The 25626-nt window shown below is 34.6% G+C and overlaps 1 protein-coding gene across 1 annotated transcript; it reads right to left on the reverse strand.

Moving 5' to 3' along the window:
- Positions 1–4922: 4922 nt before the first annotated feature.
- LOC106172462 (alanine aminotransferase 1-like) lies at positions 4923–24142 on the reverse strand. The gene is made up of 12 exons (XM_013553192.2): positions 23677–24142; positions 18584–18673; positions 17620–17731; positions 15208–15338; positions 12997–13113; positions 12538–12667; positions 12024–12103; positions 11310–11443; positions 9352–9526; positions 8869–9024; positions 6085–6197; positions 4923–5572 (listed from the first exon to the last, which is right to left on the reverse strand). The coding sequence occupies exons 1-12, from the start codon at positions 23902–23904 to the stop codon at positions 5482–5484; spliced, it is 1557 nt and encodes a 518-aa protein (XP_013408646.2). The 5' UTR covers positions 23905–24142; the 3' UTR covers positions 4923–5481.
- Positions 24143–25626: the final 1484 nt, after the last annotated feature.

The following is a 25626-nucleotide window of genomic DNA, read 5'->3' on the forward strand; positions in this document are numbered from 1 at the left end:
TCAAAATGTAAGAGTGGACTTTAGTATAACACATAAAATAATAAACCCTATAATCTAATTTTTTTTAAATTATAATTTTCAGAATTATAAATTGGCCACCATCTTTTTGAGCAAAATTGACAAAAGTTGACGGTCTAAAGATTCATTGAATCCTTTCAGAATACTCATTACCTCCCGAAAATTGGGCTTTGCGACAGCGCAAGGGTCTTTGAAAATATGGAATGCAAAAGGCTATGATTAATGCCAGTCCTACGAAAACATTTTAATGGACAAACGATATCTAAATGAAGTCTATTTCCCGTTTTTTTCGACACTTCTGTTTTGTAATTCAAGTCCTAAACGGCATATAAATGATCCCAATCCTGGGAAATTTTTGTAGCCAACTACATGAATAGTAGTTCTTATTATATATGCAACAAAGATTTACATTCTACTACTGCAATATAAAATGAATTTTATTTCGGATGGCAATCTTTACCCCACCCCATCGCTTAATTTTGTTTCTGAAATCAGATATTTGACCCCCGCCCAGCACTGAAAACACCGAGAACCAGAGGAAGTTTATTCACAGCCACAATGCCTTATCCGTAATTTTAATAGATCGTTACAGTACATGTGGACAATTCTGCAGTGACGTGGGCAAATTGTGCCCGTTACATTGTTTGGATTTCTAAGGCGTTTTACGTTTTATTAACAGTGTGTTTAGTAGATTTACATCTCTTCCTCTTTTTCGACTGAGCACACGATATATGTAATTAAAAGTTTCCAATATGCATTTACGATATGAGTGTGAAATGTCTTTCCTTCCTAGAAATCAACATCATTTAGAATGAATAAGAGTACATCTTCAAATTCATAGGGAGGTGTCAAGTTGCAGATTTGTCCACACATATTTTCAGTGGCAAAAAGAAAACGTTTCTCTTCTTGGAAATTAATAGAATGAGAATTTTAAAACAGTTACTTTATCATTTTTATACAGACATTATTTCTGTTAAATGAGAACGTTAAATCTATAATTTCAGGTTCAAAAAGGGGTGAGTATTAACCCCAACCGAATAGTATACATAACAACACAACTGTACTACGACATAGTAACATACAATTACCAAAAGATATAAACCAGCATCATGCAGGGCGGACGCTTAGTATGGATTTAATTTCTATGATAAGTTTAATAAAAAAAAAAAGCCCATTTTATTCGACTTTTAATTTGATTTACGTTTTGGAGCAGAATGTTACAACCAAAAGCAAACATAACATTCCATACTAAATGTCGTCCCTGCAAATTAACGCACAAACGTCGGCATAGGAGGCAATCTTGGTATAGTTGTGGGCCTGTAGGTATATGTCGAACATGAAACGTGTCTCTCTGGTGTCTTCGTAGACGCTACCTCGAGTCACTGGAATTAAAGGAATAAGTTCACACTCATGAAATAACGTATAAAAATCGGATAAATAGTACATGCTCATTACAGCAATTTGTGTTGACCAGTATCCTTTGCGCTATAATTAACGAATTGCAATTAAACTTTATATTATACAGATATATTTATTCATATTGAACCCTCATGGAAAGCGAATGGTATTAGAAACAAAAGGGTGCCCAAAGGCACTGAGGGAAAGCTAAGAGAAGAGTATTCTTGACGTCAGTTAGATGTCCCCATGGTCATTATGCCTAGAGTGCACCATTTGGAAAAAATCGTCAATGCAAAACTAAAAAATGCTACAATACATCTTATATCATCTGCACAGAACTTACGAGATACTGCTGCCGGTTTCAGTGCCATCTTTTCGGCCAACATGGCAGTGACAGTAATATGGCATGGACATCCTTCTTCTCCATCTTCTACTGACCTTGGTCCTCTCTGAACACTTCTCACCAAAACGCTCACCTGATTTACATAATGATAAATAGGTCACCTCATTTCCGTGTGGACGCTTCGGTTTAAGTTGTATAGAAAGCACAATCAGTCCACATCTCGAAAAAGGGTTTGATAAAGGCATAATGTTACACACACACACACACACAATTTAATAAATAAATAAATAAATTTAAAATCGCATTTAAAAAGTCAACATGCTACATCTCACGTGACTGGGCATATACCATGAAGAAGATGACACCTCATTTTTACACAATACGAATCGTTTATTTTACCTATTAGGTTTAAAATATAAACGAGTTATTCATCTCAGGTAAAGTGCATTTACCCCAAAAAGGGTTGGGAGATAGACCAATGGGTTACATGTAACACCCAATATATAAGCACAGAATAGGAAGTGGCTCCAAAGTCCTAAAGCCAAAATAACCATAAAACATTATTTCCTCAAAATTCCGTAGTTGATATAGATAAGTTTTCATAGATCGAGTGAACGAACTGAGGCGGGATTGTGATTGAAAAGGGTGGATTTTCATTCAATCTTATGGTACAGCGTAACCATAAGATTATTGGTATTTCTTTCTTTCTTTCTACTTATTGAAACATAGATGGACACTTTTAAAAGAAAACGTTAAAAGTTTTCACACATTTATTGAATTGTCTTGTATGTTACAGGTTATTTCCCATAAGTAAACTCTACTGAGTTAATATTTTAACTGTCGATGCACAAATACAACACACATATATTTGTATATAACTGAGCAATTTGATTTAAAGAATCGGTCTATATTTGTATTATATCACGTTTTTCTTGTTTTGAAAATTATGAATGAAAATGTGCAGCGCATTGTTTGATAAAATCATTTTTAATAACCGTTAATTGCATATATCTTACTGAGCGAAATTCATAAAGAAAATCTACAACATGTTGTTAAAAAACTCAGTTCAGGTTATTATTTGCTACTTAGTATTAACGAAACATGAATAAACAATACTCACATGAATCTGTTGCATTGCGCATCCAGAATTGTTTCAATTTAGGTGCAAATACAATGCACGTTTATTTAAGCACAAATGGCCAGTGTGTATCAGTGTTGTGTAGAAATGTTAATTATAAAATCATTGAAATGTGGGTTTCTGGTACGAAATATTTTGCAAAAGGGCAGATTAGGACATAATTTAATTTTTGTTCTTTTTATGTTTTATTATCACTGAATAAAGATTATTTTATATGAAATATTACTTGTCTTTTTACAGGCAAAAGTTTTTTTTTTTAGTATCGTGACTTTACCAATCTAAATGAAATCAGTCAAAAATAGTATCGACTGTTTGCATTCTGTAGTATCATCTCCACATTTTCTAGTTGTAATGGAATCGTTTTTTCATCAGTATGACGGTAAATCCAGTTGCATGGAAATAAAAAGGTCACCAAATGGAACAATAAACAGCTTTGTTTTCAACGAGTTGCTTTTATTACTGTGTGAAATACATGTTTTAAAATAAAATCACAGGCCACTGTAATAATAGCATTGCATGCACAACCACTTCAATCCAACCTGTATCAACTGCAACAACAATTTCCACCACTCATTTTCAACAGATTTATACACAATTCATACATAACACCAACTTCCTTCAATATGTCTTGCTCAATTAAACACAATGACATTTCAATTTTACTCCCTGGTAGAGTATTCATGATATCAACCACACTATAACATTTTCCACTGAATAATGATAACGCTCAGGGGCACCAACATTTAAAACTTGGAGTGAAGACTATCATAACATGCTTGTAAAATTTACATTCATATCCAGAAAACCACCTGCAAAAATATGAAGCACTTTTTATATTTTAGTCATATTTTTATATCAGACATACTTCATAATAATTGTAAATAATTCTTCCTTGACCTTAAAAATATGTGAGTGCAGAGGTATTTTTCAACATGCCCATCTTTTCCCCACAAAGGGAAAGTGAAAAGTCTGAGACAGAATTTCTGTACAGCTTGTCTAATTACTTGGCTGTATTTTTTAACTGTACACGTTTCATTTCATAGACCCCATTCCCACAGATTTTAGATCGATCTATCCCTGTGGGGAGTCTCACTAGATTACTGTCAGCTTAGCCTGCTCAAATGTCTGTCCCGCCTACTAAAAGCTGTAAGGGGGTAATTAACTACCGTGCACGCTCGGCTGACAGCAATTTAGCATGAACCCCCAGGGAGTTAGGTCGATCTAGATGGATCGATCTAAATCTATGGGAATGCAGTCATAGACTGACTAGTTCAGGACCTTGACTTGTTATTGAAAACTTGTGAACTTTTTCACCTTATAGACCTTGAAATTATTGTTATCTCTTACATTTTCTTGTATAAGATTTAAATATATAGACTAATTTAAAACATTCACAGCTAATTATTAACAAACTTATTATTCAGTGGAATTTTATAACAATTGTCTATACAAAAACATCGCATATATCTTTCATATTTTCATTTTTGAAAGGGAGCATGAACAGGATTTCAGTGAAAAAAAAAAAGAAAAAACAATAAATATACATTTCCCAATATTCTCAACAACTTTCTAGTTGCCACTATCACCCATATTAAGTCCAAAACTTTAAATTTAACAATAAATGCACATTTTGAATAACATCTCTCTTTTTAACTAGTCTTAAGCCAAATGAATTTCTTTCATGTAATTCTTACACTTAAACCTTCCAGGAAATAGTAATTTTATTTATTCCATTTTAAGGATGTAACATGGCCTAGGGATGGTACCACACGGTATGTAAAAATTAAATAGGATTTTATTTTTCAGAGAAAAAAGTGTTCCCTTTAAATGACACCCTAAAGACAATGGTCAAACAAAATTCAAAATTTCTGAGAGAGACTTAAGACTATTATAAAAAATATTACAAAATGCCACCAAAAAACGTGCAAAGAAATGGCACCTGATATATAAAACTGACCTCAAATTATATCTTGCAATTTATATAGACAAGAAAAGGCTTACTTTGTAATACATACATACATACATACATATACATATATACGTACAGCCAGGTTTCAATAACATTATGATACAAACTACTATACTTAAACTAAACAATTTCTTTGCAATGGCTTGCTTCCTATTACATACTTACTGAAAAGCTTTTTTTTAATCCTCATATAAATTCCCACAATAACTTATCTCACTGTTGAAGTTGTGAGAAAATTAGAGGCACTCCCTATTATTGCTGCTTATTTTAAAATTCTCCTCACGTGCTAATCTACACAAAATCTCACTGTTAATCACCATAACTAAGTGGCAACCTTACTGAAACATATAATTAATATAATTATATATATTTACTTGTCTTTACTTTACATATACTATAGCACTCAAGTCTTCCAGTTCAAAAGTGGAAGCCTTTCCTTTGTGTTATATGGAATTGTTTGACTGCTATAATTTTCAAAATACATTTTTAAATACCTGTCTTCATAAATTTCACATGCATTTTCACGAGCTTGCATTTTCTTATAATATAAATAATAGTTGAAATAACTTCTTTATACTAACTTTAAGGTAGAGTGCTGCTCTCACTAGAAAAATCCTACTTGTACTTTTCTAAAAACCGCAGATGAAACTCCTTAAATTTTCCTAGAACAGCTTCCACCTTCTCTAGTGGAGGTAAAATAGTCATCCTGAAAAAAAGAAACAGAAAATTATATTGTAATAGTATTTCACTGCACGTTATGTCATGGAGTTTTAGTTAAATATTAATTTTCAGAATTCAATTTTATTTCACATTTTAGGCTCACGCGAGCACTTACAACTTTAAACAAAAGATACTGATATTCAACATCAAAAGAATCAATTTAATATAGACCTGGTGAACTATGAAAAACTTGAAACATATATTTTCCTGAAAAAACGCTAGACTGACCATTAAAAAAAATAGTGATCAGAATATATACAAACACTGTATCTTTATATTAAGCTAGCAAATATACAGACACCATACAGGAAACAAGGCAGCAAAGCTGTCAAATGTTCAATATGTTCAATGTTCAGTAAAACAAAAATACAGTTTGGCAGTTATGGGGGGAATGTCATGTGTCAGACAGCGACAGTGATGACACAAACAGACAGACTGATCAGAATATATACTGAGTACAGACACTTACAGTGTCTGTATATAAAAATGCATACAAACCTGAAGTGATGTGTCCCCTCTTTCTGTCCAAACCCACTTCCTGGTACCACACAGATCCCTGTCTCCTCCAGGAGCTGGAAGCAATAGAATGAGTCTGGGGTCTGGCCTCTCTTCTGAAAATGAGATGAAAGTATTCTAGTTATTACTATATTGCATTCCTGTATATAATGTATTACTATACTAGCTGATACCTGTCTCATCAATCATTGAACTATGATAAGAGATTAGTATATAAAAATAATTTAAAAAAAAAAAAGAAAAAAAAAAAAGGGGGAGTGAGTGGGAATCAAACCCACTCCACCAAATTTGGCAGTCAAGGACATTGCCACTTGGCCAGCAATTCCGCTATCTGATGCAGTGTTATTGATAATATATGAATCCTGTCACACGTGCTGAAGCTTTATGGAAATTGCCGAAGGCTAGAAAATGCCCTCAAAATATACTTTTAACAGTTGTAATCAAATTCAAACTATGACCACTATCTTTCCACTGCCCTAAGGTATTGCTAACACCTGTCAGTAGTCAACAGTTCATTGAAGTTTGAGAGAAAAACGTGAAATGGAGACTTCCTATTACTATACAGATAACTAATGACTTTGGTTGAGCTTTGCAAAACAACATACTGACCAAAATTGTGAGTTATAATAATAATAATAATTGTTTTATTATAATATATAATTTAAGGTAGATCGGTCGTTACGTAATTTGACGATTTGCGCAATTTCAGCGCATCGTCAATCGTCTCTAACGACACTTCAGTCTGTTTTATCAATTTGAGGAAATAAAACAATTATCTATAAAATAAACACACATTATCAACTTGTATGTAACTCTGTATGATCGATACAGATTTTCAACAACGTTTGTCGACTATGATTCGATCCATACGACAACTGTAGCACGTTCATAGACTTCCCCTTCAAGAAATCGTCGGAATAGCTCCTTTTCCAATTTGAATTGGCACTAGAAAATGTATGACAGCTAAAGCTCACAAATTATGCACGTAGGTGCTATATCATGTAAAGAATAAGTGTTGTAAATTCCAATCAAAGCGGCTGCGTACATTTTGAGGTAGAATGCCCTGAATGTGCTGCATACCGTAGCTTAGATTTCGACGAAAACCGGAAGTGCGTCGTAACGCCACTCATTTGGACGTAGAGAAATTTGGACTGAGAAATATTTCGTAGCTTATACAAATGTTCAGAAAATGGCCATACAGCTTGAAGAAAATTCACTAATCAAAATTGAAACTGTGTTATATTATACAGAAAAATTGTGCATTTCTGACCTTGACTTGTCAGTGTAAACAAAGTGTACTGAATGCACCGCAAGCGAGCACGTGAATGCCGCATTTGATACTTTGTATCAGACGCTTCATTTTACTTGACAACACAGTGTTTACGATGTCACGTTCATGTTATATTCATTAATAAATAACAACGACAATAAACTATTTTCATATGCATGAGTATTTCCCTTATTACTCTCTTCAATAATTTTGTTGTAAAGTTAATGGCTTACACCTCATCAGTATGACAAATCTGAAAATAGCTGAGTATACTCAACTGTTAAACACAATGAAAGTTTTAAATGTACTTAGATGTCTCTCCACACACACACACACAAAAAAAAGGAAATCATAAAAAATAACGATTTAGTGAAAAAAAAACACCCATTTTCCCACTGATTTGAATGGGGACTTCCGACTAGTGCGTCACGCAGGGTGTAACGCACTTCAACTTGGCGTAGTTCTCTTATTTGGTCGGTGACCCCCAACTTTTTTGGAAAAATTAAAATCTACTTGGATGCCTCTTTACACAAAAGGTTTTTTTTTTTTAAAATTCAAACGTCAGAAAGTCATAAAAAATAATGCTTTAGTGAAAAAACACCCATTTTCCCATTGATTTGAATGGGGATTAGTGCGTCACGCAGGGTGTAATGCACTTCAACTTGCCGTAGTTCTCTTATTTGGTCGGTGACCCCCAATTTTTTTTGCAAAATTTAAATGTACTTGGATGCCTCTTTACATAAAAAAATTTTTAAAAAAATTCGAACGTTAGAAAATCATAAAAAATAATGCTTTAGTGAAAAAATACCCATTTTCCCATTGATTTGAATGGGGACTAGTGCGATATGCAGGGTGTAACATATTTGGGCGTAGTTCTCTTATTTGGTCGGTGACCCCCAATTTTTTTTGCAAATTTTTAATGTACTTGGGTGTCTCTTCAAACAAAAAAATTTTTAAAAAAATTCGAACGTTGGAACATGTAACGACCGATCTACCTTAAAATGTGAATGACAAAGTCCTCCAAGATGGCATCAAAAGATGACATCTGTCATATTGTTGTCCTTTGATGGATAATGTTCCCTTTACTTTTCCATCAGGGCTCTGTAACTCGAAAGCATCGCGAATTGCGAAAAGCGATATCACCTTTTAGTTTGAGGCCATTATATGGGGCGAGTAAATCCCAAGTCATGGAATAGAGGCACTTGTGCTCGGTCTCAATTCATGATGCTTTCAAGTTCAGAGCCTAGACCTCAAATTTTATATCAAACATCAAATTTTTTATCAGACCTCAAATTTACTATCAGACCTGGGTATGAAGATACATGTACAGCTTACAGGAAACCATTATTCACAAGTCTCGTTTTGATACAGAAAATTTAGATCTTTTAACAACCTATGGCAATCCATCGTGGTTCCGGGTAAAAAAATCAAGCCAAAATCAATGCTGAAGAGATTAAGTGCTGTCGCTGTCTATAGTAAACCCATCCATGACTTGCCTTTGCCTCTATGCAGGCTTTTTCTGGAAGTAGTATCCTGGGGAAGGCATACATGGCTCCTTGTACTGGGTTACATGATATACCTTCTATGGAGTTGAAAAGGTCTGTGACCAGGGCTGCTTTCTTCTTCAGTGTGTCCAGGACAAATGATTTCTCCTGAAATACAAACAGTGATCCATCTATTTCTTCATTTTTGTCATTTCTTAACCTATAAAATTAATAGTACTGTTTGCTCATAACTGACCAAAATACATCAAAGATTTTACTATGACTTAACCTGTACCTTTTCATAAATGAAACACTGGACCTTTCTTAAACTAATTCAAAACAATGCTCATACTCTTTTCATAAAATCTTTTCAATTTAGGCGTTCTAAGGGATACAAAACAAAAACAAACAAACAAACAAAAAAAATAAATAAAATAATAATAATAATAATAATAATAATAATAAGTTTTATGAAAAAAATGTACTTATCCCAACCTTCATAAAGGTGTCATATGAGGGCTCCCCTTTCTGAGGAGGGTTCACCACGACGTCCATGGCCACCTGTCCTGAGACACTGGGGCAGAGCTTGGCTGATATAGACTTCAGTAACTGGTACTTGACATCTTTGTCCAGGTTGATGACCTCACAGTAGCCACCTCTGTAGCCACACCTGGAAAAAGTAGCACCAGGGGGGTATAGTTATAATAATAGTAGTACATATTTTTATGACCCATTTCATGAAAATGTCAATGCGTCTGAAACAATATCATGATTAAAGTTCTTAAAAATCTGACAATAAGGAGGACTCTCTCATAAAATAACTGAAGTAACTCATTTTGAAATACTTCTTTATGAATTACTATTATTCAATAAAGTAGTCCCACATCTTAAAACGCTTATCATATTAAGGTTGAAAATGTGTAGCTCTCACGTTTACCACTGAACTTTATTTTTCTTCCACTGATGTCAGTTTCTTGTAAATATGTTTCATGGTTATCAGTGGTATAGAATTTTTCAATTCACATACATCCAAGAACAATATTACTCCTCAATAGGTCATATGATATCACTTCTTACAGCTAAAATAAGACAAAATTTTTAACTGAATATTGGAAGATCCTTCTCATATATTATATTATAAACATAATTAGTATACTTCATACAGTGATTTACACTTGAAAAGGGTACTTTTTTCAAAATCACTAAACCCCTGGAAACGAAATACATATTTGCAACAGGGACTCTTCCATATTAAGTGTAGATAACGATTAAGAAGACCTCACTTCACTGTTCAGTATGTTCATAATTCCAGGGCTACCGATTTCATTCTCTTTCATATTGACTTATACTCCTAGAAGTGAGTTGAAAGAGAACCCAAAGGAGTTGCTGCCCATCTGGTTTTACTCAAGGTATTGATTTACCTCTGTTTAATATCGACTCCTTTTGCTATGTACAGCAGCCCTAGTGTAAAAATGAAAATAATAATGGAAAGCAAATTTTAGGGTTCTGTTAAAGTAACTAAATATAAAATAGGATTGGTTACTGTCAGCCTTGTTAAAATGTAGGTGGCTTCCTTTAAGCCCCCTTGGGATTCACTTTTCCACTACAAGGAGAACTAACAAAGTTCAAAAAGTCACTGCATAACTGGTATTAGTTAAAATCACAGACTTTCTCTCCCTCTGGCTGTAAACTAATGCAGAAAGAGAATAGGAGGGAGAAGCTGATAGCAATATGCTAAAAGCTAGGCTTGGGAATTCAATTTGTATAATTCCCCCTGAGGGATATCAGGAGCTTATAATCAGCCATTTTCCCCTTTCTATGTAATCTAAAGATCTGATACGGTTAACACAAGATGACAAGAGTCAATTTGGATTCAATATAAAGGCCTCAAAAGTACTTATTGTATTACTGTAACACTATTACCCCATACAACTTTCCGTTCTTTGTCCTCAATTCAACATTAAATTCAATAACGATGCACATCTCTCTACCCTGATCAATGCATGATTTCAGAATACTGTATTCATACAAATCCCATAGGCTAAATATGATTCAGTCAAAATTTCTCTTTTTTTTTCCTTTTTATCTAATTAAACTTTTCTCCTTTTTAAGGCAGGAAATAGCAATGTTCATATCCCCTTGATGACAATTAGGGGTCCTCTTTTGATGGCACTAGATATAATACATAGTGATTGTCTTTTATTAAACATTTAGCAGTGCTCTAGTCCTTGGGCTTTGAACAGGGCAATGAATTTGTTAATCTTCTGGACAGATAAATCAACAGGATTTCAACAAATGAAATCATCTGAAAATGCCATTCAATTTATTTCTGTTCTGGTATTAGCCCCCGCCTTACAGGTAAAATGTCCTTGAGGATTCCTAACATAGTTAAAAATCACATGATCACACTCTGTTGGTCAAGAATATATGTGAAATATCAAATACAGACTTACTCTCCCATGTATCCTTTAGAAGTGGACATAAAGGAGGCCAGCTCCTGGTCAGCATACTTGGGCCCCATCTCATGAAGAACCTTCTTAAAGGAGTGGAATTCCGAGTCACTGCCATAGACATTATCTTGGTATACCTGGAGATGGACAGAAAAAAGTGGAAAATCATTTTTGTGAGCATATAAGAATGTTCTATGTAGTAGACAGATCAGGGCTCCATATCTCGAAAGGTTCACTATGTTGCGCACGTGCGCAAGTGTCTCGATTCCATGGCCCCGTATCTCGAAATAGAATCAGTTATGGAATCGAGACACTTGTGCATGTGCGCAACATAGCAAACTTTGCGAGATATGGAGCCCAGGCCCATAGCCAAGGAGAGTTTTGGGGGTTCAAAAGAACCCCCCCCCCCTTTGCTGGGAAAAATTCCACTCTGGGTAAAATTTTATCTTGGTACGTTAAGTTTTTATGGTAAAAGGTCCACTTTTTTCAGAAAAAGAACCCTCCCTTCGGCATTGCTGGCTACAGGCCTGCAGATGATAAAGTGTATAATGTCTAGATTTTCATGAAGAGAATAGGTATAGACTGTGTGTGTACTTAAAAGCCTTACTTTCTTTCCTGAATATTATATCCACTGCTATTAACGCTCGAAAAAATGTTTAAAATATAAGCAAGTGCTGAAACTAAGAGATCTCTATTTAAAAATGTAGGAGAATCTACCTCATCTGCCATGATAAAAAGTTTTTCTTCATGAGCAAACTTGATGATGTCCATGATGTTCTGTTTTGTTAACACTTGACCTGTAATAAATTATTTTAAAAATTGATTAATAGCTTATTAATGTAGCTGATTTTCAACATATTACAAAACTGCGTGTGGTTAAGAGAACCCACATTGTGCATGGGATCTGAGTCAATTTTGTTTTTGTAATTTGAGAAACATATTTCTATTTTCAATAAACATTTTGTCAAAAACACAACTTTAAAATTACTATATATATATATGCAAGTCATGTGCTTTTTTTTTTCTTTCAGTCTGACATAAAATAACATGTTATTCTTCAATATCTCTAACCTTGTGTTTACAGGTTTACACCAATTCAACACAAATGTTATACAATCAAATCTCTTTGTTATCAAGTGTCTTTGATCTCTTTATAATGGAAAAGGTACATATTTCATAGAATATGATGATCATGTTTGGTTAGCCTATTAAAACTGTAACAGTACTTTACCTGTAGGGTTTCCTGGGTTGATCACACATATAGCTCTAGGTATACAGTGCTGTCTGGCAGCATTTAATGCTCTCTTCAACTCGTTGACGTCTAAAGCCCATTTGTTGTCTTCATCAAGGTAATAATCAATCTGAAACAAAGCAAAATCATGGCAATTACTTACTTGATTTTTAAATCAATATAGTGGAATAAGCATCATGTAAAACAGACAAAAAAAAGGCAACTCTTCCCTGATATGCATTATAATCAGCAATGGTAACAGAATACAGTAGATATTGTTGAATGGGAACAAATGGCAACTGTTATCTGTCATTATACTCAGCCATGGTAGCAGAATACAGTGGATATAGTGGAATGGGAATCACATAAAAATGGCAACTATTACCTGATATGCATTGTATTCAGCAGAATACAGTGGATATTGTGGAATGGAAATCACATAAAAATGACAACTATTACCTGATATGCATTGTATTCAGCCGTGGTGGCAGAATACAGTGGATATTGTGGAATGGGAATCATGACTCCAGCACGCTCATCTCCATCTTTACCTGTCAGCAGCAGTTTCATGATAATCTGGGGAGAAATAACAGGTGTAGGTTCAGTATAGTCTGAATTGGAAACTGTTAAGAATAGGCATATACCAAAGGCATGAAAAACCATAATACTACAAGAGTACTATAATTTTGCATAACTGTTTTGGCTCACAAACAAACACACTCACAAATAAGCATAAACACATACTTGAATCCAATACATTTAAGATCTTAAAAATTTTTGACATCTTTGTAAAATGATATCAAGTTGAATATCAAAGCTGTGAACAAGGCAGCAAAGCTGTCAAATGTACAGACAAAAAACAGGAAATAACTATGCACAAAATAAGCTACTGTCAATTCTGATGCAAAAATACATTATGTTAAACTGCAAATTCAACATCAAATTTTAATTATCCTCAACAGGTAATACCAATGTAATTAAAATATGTGACAAGTTTACACTTTGAAAATGTATAACTTCCAGAAAAAGAAGTCACTTAGACTGCTTTTCCAACTCAGACTGCATTTTAGTCCTGTATTTCTTTTTTGAAAGTTTGGCAATCATAGGTAACATGGTTTTTCCATAATGGTCATCATGGCAGCAGCACCCAAAATTGTGTTTTCTTCTATTCTGATGCAATATTACATAATGGTTAACAGCATAATGACCATCAATTTTTAATAATAAAATATACGTATCATGGATTTTCAGAAAATGTGACTAGCATGGGTCTTCAAGCCCGTGGAACTTCAAAGTCACACCTTAAAAATGCCAATATGTGAAAAATTAAATTTTCACAAAATAACTGTTTAACTGGCAGTAAGAATTACCAAACAGACTGTATTTCCTACTGAAGCTGTATTTTAGTCCCATGTTTCTTTCCTGTAAGTTTGAGAACAATAAATGACATGGTTTTTCTTAAATGGTCATCATTGGAGCAGTGCCCAAAATAGTTTTTTTTTTTTTCAAATTTTGATGCAATATTACATAATGTTTAACAGCATAATGACCATCAACTTTAATAATAAAATATTAGTATTATGGATATTCAGAAAATGTGACTAGCAAAGGTCTTCAGGCCCATGGAACTTCAAAGTCACAACTTGAAAATGCCAAAATGTAAACAAGACAGCACTGTTCTGAAATGTTTTTTTTTTTTTTTCATTTTTAACAATTTTTAACATAAAACAAAATTAATAGGTTACTGCCATTTTTATAAGATCAACTAAGAAAATTGATGAGATGTGAAAAATATCAATAAAACAGTGTTAAATGTCCAATTTCTTCCATTCTGAGATTCTGAACATAGTGAATGATTGAATCTGACAAACTGCAATGATATGAGTTTATTTCCATTTTTGACACTTTATTACACAATACACAATAACAAGTTTACCATCATTTTTACATAATCAACTAACAATGTTGTAAAGATGCAGGAAATGTCAAACAAACACTTTTACGTATCTTATTACTTAAATAATAAGGCTATTAACATGCCTAAGAATTAAATCTGAGGAAATCTGAAGAAATGTGAAAAAACAGCATAACTTCTAAAATAATGCCCCGATTATGCTGATTTTCGAACTCAACCTGCGTTTTAGTAAGACTGACCATTCCTGTGAGTTTCATGACAATAGGCCTAACGGTTTTCCTTAAAATGTGTTTACAAGGTTGCATATAAGCTGAAAAGTGAAAAAAACAGCATAACTTCTACAATAATGGCCCGATCATGCTGATTTTCTAACTTGACCTGCGTTTTATGAATATTCATCAGCTCTGTAAATATAAAGCCAAAAAGTAAAACTGCCTTCCACTTATCGTGTTTACAAGGAAAGTGCACGGCGACGGCATGGGCATGGGCATCGGCATCGGCATCGGCATCGGCGACGACAGACGCAGGTGATGGCAATATGTACAGACACATCTGTGTCTGTACATAAAAATGTCTATGTCCAGCACTGGAAATGTTTTTTTAAAATTCAACACCTTTGTTAACTGAGATTGAGTACCAAAGCCATGACAGCACATGTCAGCAAACTTGATTTCAACAACAATCATGAAATTAATTGTCTTTACAATAAGTCAATCAATGGATCAATCAAACTTATCCTCTGTAAAAGCACTAACCTTTATTGCATCACTAGCTCCTGTTGACAGAAAGACATCAATGTAGTCACATGGGATGCCGTCTCTGTTACTAATGTAAGCTGCTACATCTTTTCTGATAACTTCTACACCAGCACTATCACTATATGAACCTGGCAATAAAAATAAGTGAATAAGATATATGATGAAATACATAACATGAATATCACATTGGCAGAGCTTGATATATTTATTGGCACTGTTAGAATTCAAGTAAACGCAAGTGACTGAATTGCTTATGGATCACTTCCCTGAGGGAAGTTGGATTTTAGAAAGCTGCCCCACAATCCCCCCTTTTTAAATATCTTATTTTTCATTTTCTATCTCTATTTGTGACCTTGAATCTGAACAGGTGCATTTTCACAACTAATGAAACGACGTGAATGCCTATACAGCTATGCAGTCTGAATCAGGGCCAAAGATATGACAATTATCATCTGGTATAAAAATGCACTGAGACATGTAAGAGTCAGGCCTGTAGCCAGCACTTTCATAAGGGGGGGGGTCTTTTTCTGTAAAAGTTGAACCTTTTACCATTAAAGTTTCATGTACCTAGATAAAATTTTACCCAAGGGAACTTTCTCCTGGCAAAAAGAGGAGTTCTTTCGAACCTCCAAATCGTTCCTGGCTACCGGCCTGAGAGTGCAGAAGATAAAAAACAGACTTAACTTTGTAACCACATAATACTATCCAAGCACAAAACTCTTATCATATATACCTATTATGGCAAATGCCCCCATAATGCCTTTAAACTAAGTAGGTCAACAAGAAACCAGACTACAGTTATCAAACTTGCTCTGTGCACTTCAGGCCAATAAAAAAAAATCTATATCTTCTTATGTAAAACAAATAGGCATATGTGGTACAAATGGCAGTGAGCCAACATATACAATATATCAAATCAACAGGCAACATTAACTGCCAATTGAAAATATCTAACCTCTACTCACTCTGAGATAGGTTTTATGATGGTTTGGGAGATAAACAGTTCATGAGAAAACAAGCATCTTTCAACCCTGAAGCAGAATCCTGGACTGCTCCGACAGCAACAAATTTCAGACAAAATACTATGCAATCTTTAGTCTGGCACAACACCTGAGCTGAGGCAAAAGTTAAAGTACAGTCTAATCCTTACCCCTTTCACCTCTATCTAGCCCCAACTTCAAACTAAATATGATGCATTTATTGTAAGGGATGTAAGGGACTTATCATGCAGCTACATTATGTAGAGGGTTGTACAGAGCTGAATTCGGGTTATAAGAGAAGAGTATCTTTGAAGGAATGACTTGGTGGCCTTAAACACGACTTGGGTGGGTGGTTGGGGCCCACAAAAGTCAGAAAACAGTCAAGAAAAATAGGATTTTCCAATCTGAATTGAAAAAAAAAATTGCTTATCAGGGACCAATCCTTAGCAATGTTGTCATGACACATCAAAGTACTCTATCTAGTTTAAGGTATGTCCACTTGGGCACCTTAAATACATACTGTATCATAAAAAAGCCAGAGTTAACATATGATGATCAGACAAATGATTGTGACTTGGAAGAAGAAATAAAATTTTGGCCCATTAAAAGTTCCCTATAAAAAGATGTGTAGGTTAAATAATAGGAACTAATGATTGATTACCACACAGAAGATTAACACTTAGCTGCTCTAAGCTCTGTAAATTGAATACATCATATGTAAATCACAGGCAGTGAAGACAAGTATGGGCAGTAATGGGTTAATATCTCACCTAGCATTTAGCAACATTGAATTTATCTCCAAAAGAATTCCTGGTAGATTTCTGTGAAATGTTAATTGAAATGGCAAGCCTACAGAAATATACACTCTGTAACTGTGTGTGCATTCCCCTGGGCAACCTTTCAGCAACACATACACATTACAAAAAAAAAAGTTAAGGTCAGCATCTTTCCTCACCCAGATATACCTAGATAAACAAGGTAGCAGTAATATGTAACTGCAATTCAAAGGACTGCCAAGCGCACGGAAACAGACAAACCTATAGGCTTAGCATGGCAACAGCTCTCTTTCATGTAGCATAATATAAAATATAGTTCAAGTCAACAAGATCAAATCACAGTAAAGTACGAGTAACTCAGGTCAATAACAAAAAAAAAAGTAAATAAAACATCTTTGAAATTCATAATCATTCTTCAAAAATAAAAAAAATGTGTGAAGTTTATTCACCTCTTATACCTGAAGACAGAGGCCATTTTGCACTAAAAAGTGGACCACCAGGGTCTACTACTGGTATCTAACAATTTTTTTTCCAAAATTTTTCCACTGGGTGTCAATTTTCTTGCATTTGGCATGGTGCTAGTGTCAGCATCACAGACTGGACAAGTTTTGTTAACAAATGCATCTAAATGAAATATGCCCAGGCGTCCATACCTATACTGTGTCCCTTGCAGTCATTGAGAATTCTACGAGCACGCTCCTTGGCATCTGCAGGAAAGAGATCTGTCGTTACCAAAAGAGCTGGGTAAGTACACAAGGCAATTACCTGGAAGTAATTAGAAATGTGTTCTCAATGTTCATTAATAAATCAAATTTGACAATATGCCACTATAAGTAGAAGTAGGGTACATACACAAAGCTAAAAATAAAGGAACAAAACTGAGCTGTATTGTCAAAAATTATTTTTGTTCCACCTTAATTCTAGTTAGATTTTTTTTATTCATAACGTAAGTTACCTAAATTTCACAAAATGATATACTGTTAAATATTCCAACATAAGTTTTTTTAAAAGTTTTTGCAATATATAAGAAATAAAATGATGTCTGAAAGTATAAAATGTCATTTTTTGAATCAGTGATAATGTCAGTACAATACAGGGCAACTAGTGCATGGCACTATTTTTTTCTTTGATAAAACTAACCTCTATCTTTTCAAATCTTAACAAAACAAACCATATATTTTTTGAAACAGGATGTGACCTAGATATGTTAAGAAAAACGGTGTCTGTCTGGGCCGAGCTCACCACGTAGGCTCATGAAAAAAATTTCCATCACAGTATAGTAGTTAATGGATTTTAGTTGGACGATTTCAATAATCAAATCAAATCAAACCAAATCAAATCAATGGGCACAGCTAAACATTTCTCATTATTATTCAATGTATCACTGCACTAGCCATGGGCATACTAATAAGAGTAAAATGCCAGTCAGTGTATGCCACTTACAGTAGCTTGAAAAAAATAATTGTTAAACTTGTTTGAGATGTGGAAAAACATTACAGGCCTCTTTCCAAGACCTGCATAGCAAGGATGTCTTCCACCACTAGCGTGACATTACCATCTAGGCTTTGACAATTACAGTCTGTAATCTGGAGCATGAGAGAGTCAAAATGTCCTCACCTGTCTCAGGAAGGTCAGGGGTTTCTGTCCAGTGGCATGACAGTCACCAATGTTTGCACGCATCACCTCTTCAAATGGAAAACCCTTGCCCTAGAAATAGTTTTTAAAATGAATTTAAAACAAACTTATTTTTTAAAATATCAGGGAAAGTACAAAATATGAAGCTTGGCGAGTCAGCAAGGGAAAATATACAACTTTGACAAAAAAAAAAACAAAAAAATAAACATGCACACGAGCACACACATGCACGTGCACATAAGCACTCAACCTTACGCCCCCAACCCACCTCCCATATTATGAACACATCCCATCAAAGTAACTAAACATGAAGATTTACTATCCAGTATCACCAAGAACCCACTTGTTTGATCATTTATTCTTGATCACAAACAGTGCAATGTAAGAACATTATTCTTTCCACACAGGCAAGCAGACCCAATTTATTTTCTGTTTTTGGCATGCAAAGTCACATATCTTATCTAAAATATAGTACTTCAATGGTGTAACTGTTGTGACAAAAAAAAAAGGGGGTGTCAAAGTAGATAAATAAGCTCCTTGCTTGCCTACTGTAAGGGACAGCTTATATCTGGTTTTCAACGGATATACTGGTACTGTATTGTATATATATCTGTACTCACAGTAAATGGTAAACAGATCAGCCCTCAAATACAAAAGGGGATTTGGGTTATATGTATACTGTACACACCCTGGACTAGTTTCCAGGTCCCAATATGCATCTCACTTATAAGGGTAATAATATATGAACAGCAGAAGCAATCATCTTATCATTTACACAATCAGGATGTTAACAAGGCAGCAAAGCTGTCAAATGTACAGACAAAAAGCAGGAAATAACTATGCACAAAATAGGCTACTGTCAATTCTGATGCAAAAGTACATTATGTTAAACTGCAAATTCAACATCAAATTTTAATTATGCTCAACAGGTAATACCAATGTAAGTAAAATGTGTAACAAGCATAAGGCTTCAGGCCCATGGCAGTTCAAGTTCACACTTTGAAAATGTATAACTTCCAGAACAAGAAGCCAATAAGACTGCTCTTCCAACTCAGGCTGCATTTTAGTCCTGTATTTCTTTTTTGAACGTTTGGCAATCATCAGTAACATGGTTTTCCCATAATGGTCATCATGGCAGCAGCACCCAAAATTGTGTTTTCTTTTATTCTGATGCAATATTACATAATGTTTAACAGCATAATGACCGTCAATTTTTAATAATAAAATATATACTTTTCATGGATTTTCAGAAAATGTGAATAGCATGGGTCTTCAAGCCCATGGAACTTCAAAGTCACATCTTGAAAATGCCAATATGTGAAAAATTAAATTTTCACAAAAAAAAAAAAAAAAAACTGTTTAACTAGCAAAAAGAATTACCAAACAGACTGCATTGCCTACTGAAGCTGTATTTTAGTCCCATGTTTCTTTCCTGTAAGTTTGAGAACAGTAAGTGACATGATTTTTCTTAAATGGTCATCATGGGAGCAGTGCCCAAAATATTTTTTTTTCCAAATTTTGATGCAATATTACATAACGTTTAACAGCATAATGACCATCAATTTTTAATAATAAAATATTAGTATTATGGATATTCAGAAAATGTGACTAGCAAAGGTCTTCATGCCCATGGAACTTCAAAGTCACAACTTGAAAATGCCAAAATGTAAACAAGACAGCACTGTCCTGAAATGTTTTTTTTCCATTTTTAACAATTTTTTAACATAAAACAAAATTAACAATTTACTGCCATTTATATATGATCAACTAAGAAAATTGATGAGATGGGAAAAATATCAATAGAACAGTGTTTAATGTCCAATTTCCTCCATTCTGAGTTTCTGAACATAGTGAATGATTGAATCTTACAAACTGCAATGATATGAGTTTATTTCCATTGTTGAAACTTTATTACACAATACACGATAACAAGTTTACCATCATTTTTACAAAATCAACTAACAATGTTGTAAAGATGCAGGAAATGTCAAACAAACACTTTTACTTATCTTATTAATTAAATAATTAAACTGTTTACATGCCTAAAAATTGAATCTGAGGAAATGTGAAACAAGACAGCACTATTCTGAAATGGGTTTATTTCCATTTTTAACACTTTTTTAACATAAAACAAAATTAACAGTTTACTGCCATTTTTATATGATTAACTAAGAAAATTGATGAGATGGGAAAAATATCAATAGAACAGTGTCAAATGTCCAATTTCCTCCATTCTGAGTTTCTGAACATAGTGAATGATTGAATCTTACAAACTGCAATTATAGGAGTTTATTTCCATTTTTGACACCTTATTACACAATACACGATTACAAGTTTACCATCATTTTTACGTAATCAACTAACAATGTTGTAAAGATGCAGGAAATGTCAAACAAACACATCTTATTAATTAAATAATGAGACTGTTAACATGCCTAAGAATTGAATCTGAGGAAATGTGAAAAAACAGCATAACTTATAAAATAATGGTCCGATTATGCTGATTTTCGAACTTGACCTGCATTTTAGTAAGATTGATTACTCCTGTGAGTTTTATGACAACAGGCCTATGGGTTTTCCTTGAAATGTGTTAACAGTGTTGCATATATGCTGAAAAGTGAAAAAACAGCATAACTACTAAAATAGTGGCCCGATCATGCCGATTTTCGAACTTGATCTGCGTTTTAGTAAGATTGATTACTCCTGTGAGTTTCATGACAACAGGCCTATCAGTTTTCCTTGAAATGTGTTAACAGTGTCGCATATATGCTGCAAAGTGAAAAAACAGCATAAATTCTACAATAATGGCCCGATCATGCTGATTTTCGAACTTGACCTGTGTTTTATGAATATTCATCAGCTCTGTAAATATAAAGCCAAAAAGCAAAACTGTCTTCCACTTATGGTGTTAACGCTGAAAGTGCACGGCGACATGATCGGCGACGGCGACGACAGACGCAGGTGATGGCAATATGTACAGACACATCTGTGTCTGTACATAAAAACTGAATTATTTAGGAAAATGAAAAAGCATATTTATAGAAGTTTACTCAATGGCCAACCATTGAGGTTGACCCAGTACGGAACAAATGGCATAGAGTGAATTATGACATAGACCACCATTATAAGTAAAGCAATATAAGACCCAGACTGCTATATAGTGAAGTGGCAAACATATGTTCCACTGCCTTATTTTGCATGCTTGACCTTGGAAGCTAGGTTGATTTTTTTTTTTTTTTTTTTTTTTGAGATCAATGCGCACAGGGCAAGCTACCTCAAAGTTGGCCATAATTAAGTCTTCTATTCTTATCTTAGTTTCTGTTTTCATTAATTACATTATCTATACACTGTTCTTATGTACTGTATATATATTATTTCTACCAAAGAGGCATGTACTCGGTTACAAGTAGAAAAATGTGCCAATCGCCAAATTTTTTCCTTAATAAAATCTTTAAAATTTTATAAAATCCAATAAAAAGATCAATATAAATCCTGTCAAGTAATCATCAAGACAAAAACACTTGAAAAAGAATTTTTATATATATAAACAACTTTTTAAAAAGCCTTTGTTGCCATTCAGCTGCCAAACATGGGCCGTTTCCCAGCTGTTTCCCAGCTCCAACAGGTGGTTGACTAATTGATGTAAAAAAAATGTTGTCTCCTCCCAAAACATCTGGTTATCCTTTTAATGAGACAAAAATTTGCAATTTCTACATGACCTTCAAGGCTCATCACGTGAAAAATATACAGAGACAGGATATTAAAAGAAAAGTCACCAGGTTTAACAGCTGTATGTGGTCTCATTACAAAGAAACTATTGTTTTACATAGATCTCTCCAACTCTTGGGGGACACTCGCTGAATGCAATTAGATCAACATGCCTCCCTTGTTTCCAATGTACTCGTATTATCACCAGCCTTTCTGTATTCTTCTGAATGTCAATAGGCATGTTAATCTGGTAATCTGATTGCAATGAGAGTCCGTACGAAGTTGGATGGATCTACGCAGAACAAATAGTTTCAGTGGGAATGAGCCTTTGAGTCGACTTTTGGTTACAATTTTCATCACCATATACAACTTCAATGGACTCATTGGCATTTTCACTATGAGTAAGCAATCACATGTACTTAGACTAAATAATTTAATGTACATGTAACTATCATTTTTTTTTTCTTTTTTGAAATGTGTGGCGATTTACAGTTATTGAAAAATATGGCAAATTTTCAAAATTAAACAAAGAAATATATGTACTTCTTTGTTTTCTAAGCTCATGACACAGCACAGTTACAGTACATTCTCCAAACAAATTTAAACAACAGTGTTTTCCTTCATTAGCTAACCTCAAAAAATCAAATCTGGCATATGTTCAAATACATAAACAAAGGAAATTCAACAATGCACGATTCATAACATCCAGATCTGTTTCTTACTTCAATGGATGATTTATTTTATACATACAAAAATGCTTCAATAAGACCATGGCATGATGGAATAAATAAACAATATACAAAACACCATAATAACATCAAAACCGATCCGTATATTTCTACAAACATGCACAAGACCAATAACAACCAACTCAACAAGCCCAGAAGCGACAATGCACTACATGACGCTTTGTGTGCACTGGACCATGTACTATAGTAATTCACTGGACCATGCTACACCTGCCAAACTGGCTTATTAAAATGCACAGAAATAAACAAAGTGCCATTATAGTTAGCACAGCCCAACTTGTTGATAATTATGATAACTGTCCAGTTAGAGGGATCCCCGGTTTGCGGAAGAGGGGCGGGGGGCGTAACAAACAATGCATCAACATAAGAAATGTGGTAAACAATAAGATAACAAATGAGGTAAACAATAACATAAATCAGGTAAACATTTACATAATTACAATCAACAAGACTGAAAATAATGTAGTAAACGCTGTTCCCAACTTCACGACAATAAATATCAAGGTAAGTAAATCACCAAAAAAAAGAGGACAAAAAACCACGTGCACTTCTTTACATCTAACTAGACCGTGAAGTCAGGTGATGAAATATTACCAATCAAATACACATTAAACTCACCTGTTCCATCTCTTTCTCTATCTCCCCCGCTCGAATTACAATCGGTCCTCGTACAGCATATTCCATACGTTTAACGTGAGGATTCATGGAATCCACCGTTAAAACTTTCGATCTTTTCTGTGCTGGCCCGTTCATCATTAAAATGTTTTCCTGCGTCCGTAAAGTTTTCCCCAATCCCCGACGGAAAGCCGAGGACATGCAGACGATTCTGCGCTGTGCGCCCAACATTGTATCAACTTCCGGTTTTCAAGCAGCGATAAGAGTCGACCTTCTCTGTGTACTCGCGGGTTTAGGTCTCCCGGTTGCGCAATTACTCTATGCACCGTATCTAGTAGAGTTGAAGCTTAGTGCTGATATCATGTAGATGTCTCTTGCGGCAGCACAGGCGAAATATCCACTTATTCTGCTGCACAGTCCTTCCTTCCCTAACGTTCTGTTAATATATGAGCATATGCGTGTCCGTGACCTGCAATCTACTACGTGACAGGGGGCAATGCACTGCAAGACGCTCCGCCACCAAAACATGCATGGCAAGAACGAATTTGTCACACATTCACTGAGGTTAAGTCTTCAAGGCGTAGTATGGCGGTGAAATATTAAATAAATACTTTCTCGCCTCAAAGTGCCATGCGCTTGTTTGGGACAGGAGTGAGGTACACGATGTATAATAGTTTTAACGATATTTTAAAACGTTGGTACTTGTAGTAGGGCCTACTAGTGCTTGTACGTTATGAGTTTGATATGAGAGGGAAACGTGTAGGCTACGTGTTTCATTTAATTACTTCGTAATAATAATAATAATAATAGTGATAGTAATAATTGAATGTTATAAATGCTGAACGTTTCTTTTACCTGTTTAATCTAACTCACCTTGAATTGCGCTCAAAATTTTTTATTTTAAATAAGTATACCCACGCAGTTACAGCTGACGCTACATAAGTTACGTTATCGGACTTACAGCCCACTCGGTTCTGATAGTCCCCTCTCTACTAACAGTAGAAGACTCCAGAATATATCCTCGTTATAAAACCGTGTTTCGCGATTGAGAGGACTTGAAAATAAAACACGTCGTAATTCAAAATAACTAAATACGCATTAAACTTTTTCACAACTTGCTTAGGTCAGCGTAGAGTTCTCGGCACATAAAATTCGGGTGTAGGACGGGTAAGAAGACGACTTATTTTATTTATTTATTTTTAGGCCCTTTAGGGCCTACTACTAATCCTGCCCCTACCCACCCCCCCTCCCCACCCCCCTCAAGTGATTCTTCTTCTCTACCACAAACACCACCCCCTCATCACCATTACCAGTTTAGGTGGTTCAAATGCAGGGACCGAAGTACTTAGTACCATATTTACAGCCGTTTTAAATATGAAAAAGTCAGCTCATTGTGGTAGAGGCACCGTCGCAACTGTCCGACCTCATTAGCCTCTCCCACATAGAGATTTTGATAGTGTACGAGGCAAATAATATGGCCGTGTTTAAAAGGGCTTGAATTTATTCGTGATCTGTACCAACTTAGGACTATGGCTGTGGACAGCATAAGAAATGAGTGCGTTAGCCACTGGTCCTACACTCTACACTCTTTCCCGGTAAATTTTTGTTTAGACCAGTTGATTTTTCAGAATGCGTGAATTTAATGGTCCGACATTGCTATTAGTTTTTTTAATTAAGTTTTCAAAGATTTTTCGATTTGATTTAATTAATATAGCTGTTGCATTATGATTATTAAGAAAAAACGTTTGACAAAATCAAGCAGGTCTTGTAATTATTAACATGAAAGGGATAACAACTGTTCTTATAAGATTCATATTTAACAACAAAATCATTCTAAACAACTCGCAGAAATATAATTAACTTCATTTTACCACCAAAACAGCGGTTACGGCAATTATTCTAGAATCTGTGCTTGTCATTAAACCACGTGGAGCTACGCAGATTGCTATACCT

Source organism: Lingula anatina, chromosome 4 (genome assembly GCF_051362555.1).
Source record: "Lingula anatina isolate TDL-2025a chromosome 4, LinAna3.0, whole genome shotgun sequence".
Lineage (NCBI taxonomy): Eukaryota > Metazoa > Brachiopoda > Lingulata > Lingulida > Lingulidae > Lingula > Lingula anatina.

Coding starts and splice junctions, on each gene's coding strand:
- LOC106172462 (XM_013553192.2), bottom strand. CDS start 23,904: ATGTTGGGCGCACAGCGCAGAATCGTCTGCATGTCCTCGGCTTTCCGT. Junction 11,444..12,023: donor TTTTTATCATGGCAGATGAG/GTAGATTCTCCT, acceptor GTCCATCTCCAG/GTATACCAAGATAATGTCTA. Junction 6,198..8,868: donor AAGCCTGCATAGAGGCAAAG/GCAAGTCATGGA, acceptor TCTCATTTTCAG/AAGAGAGGCCAGACCCCAGA.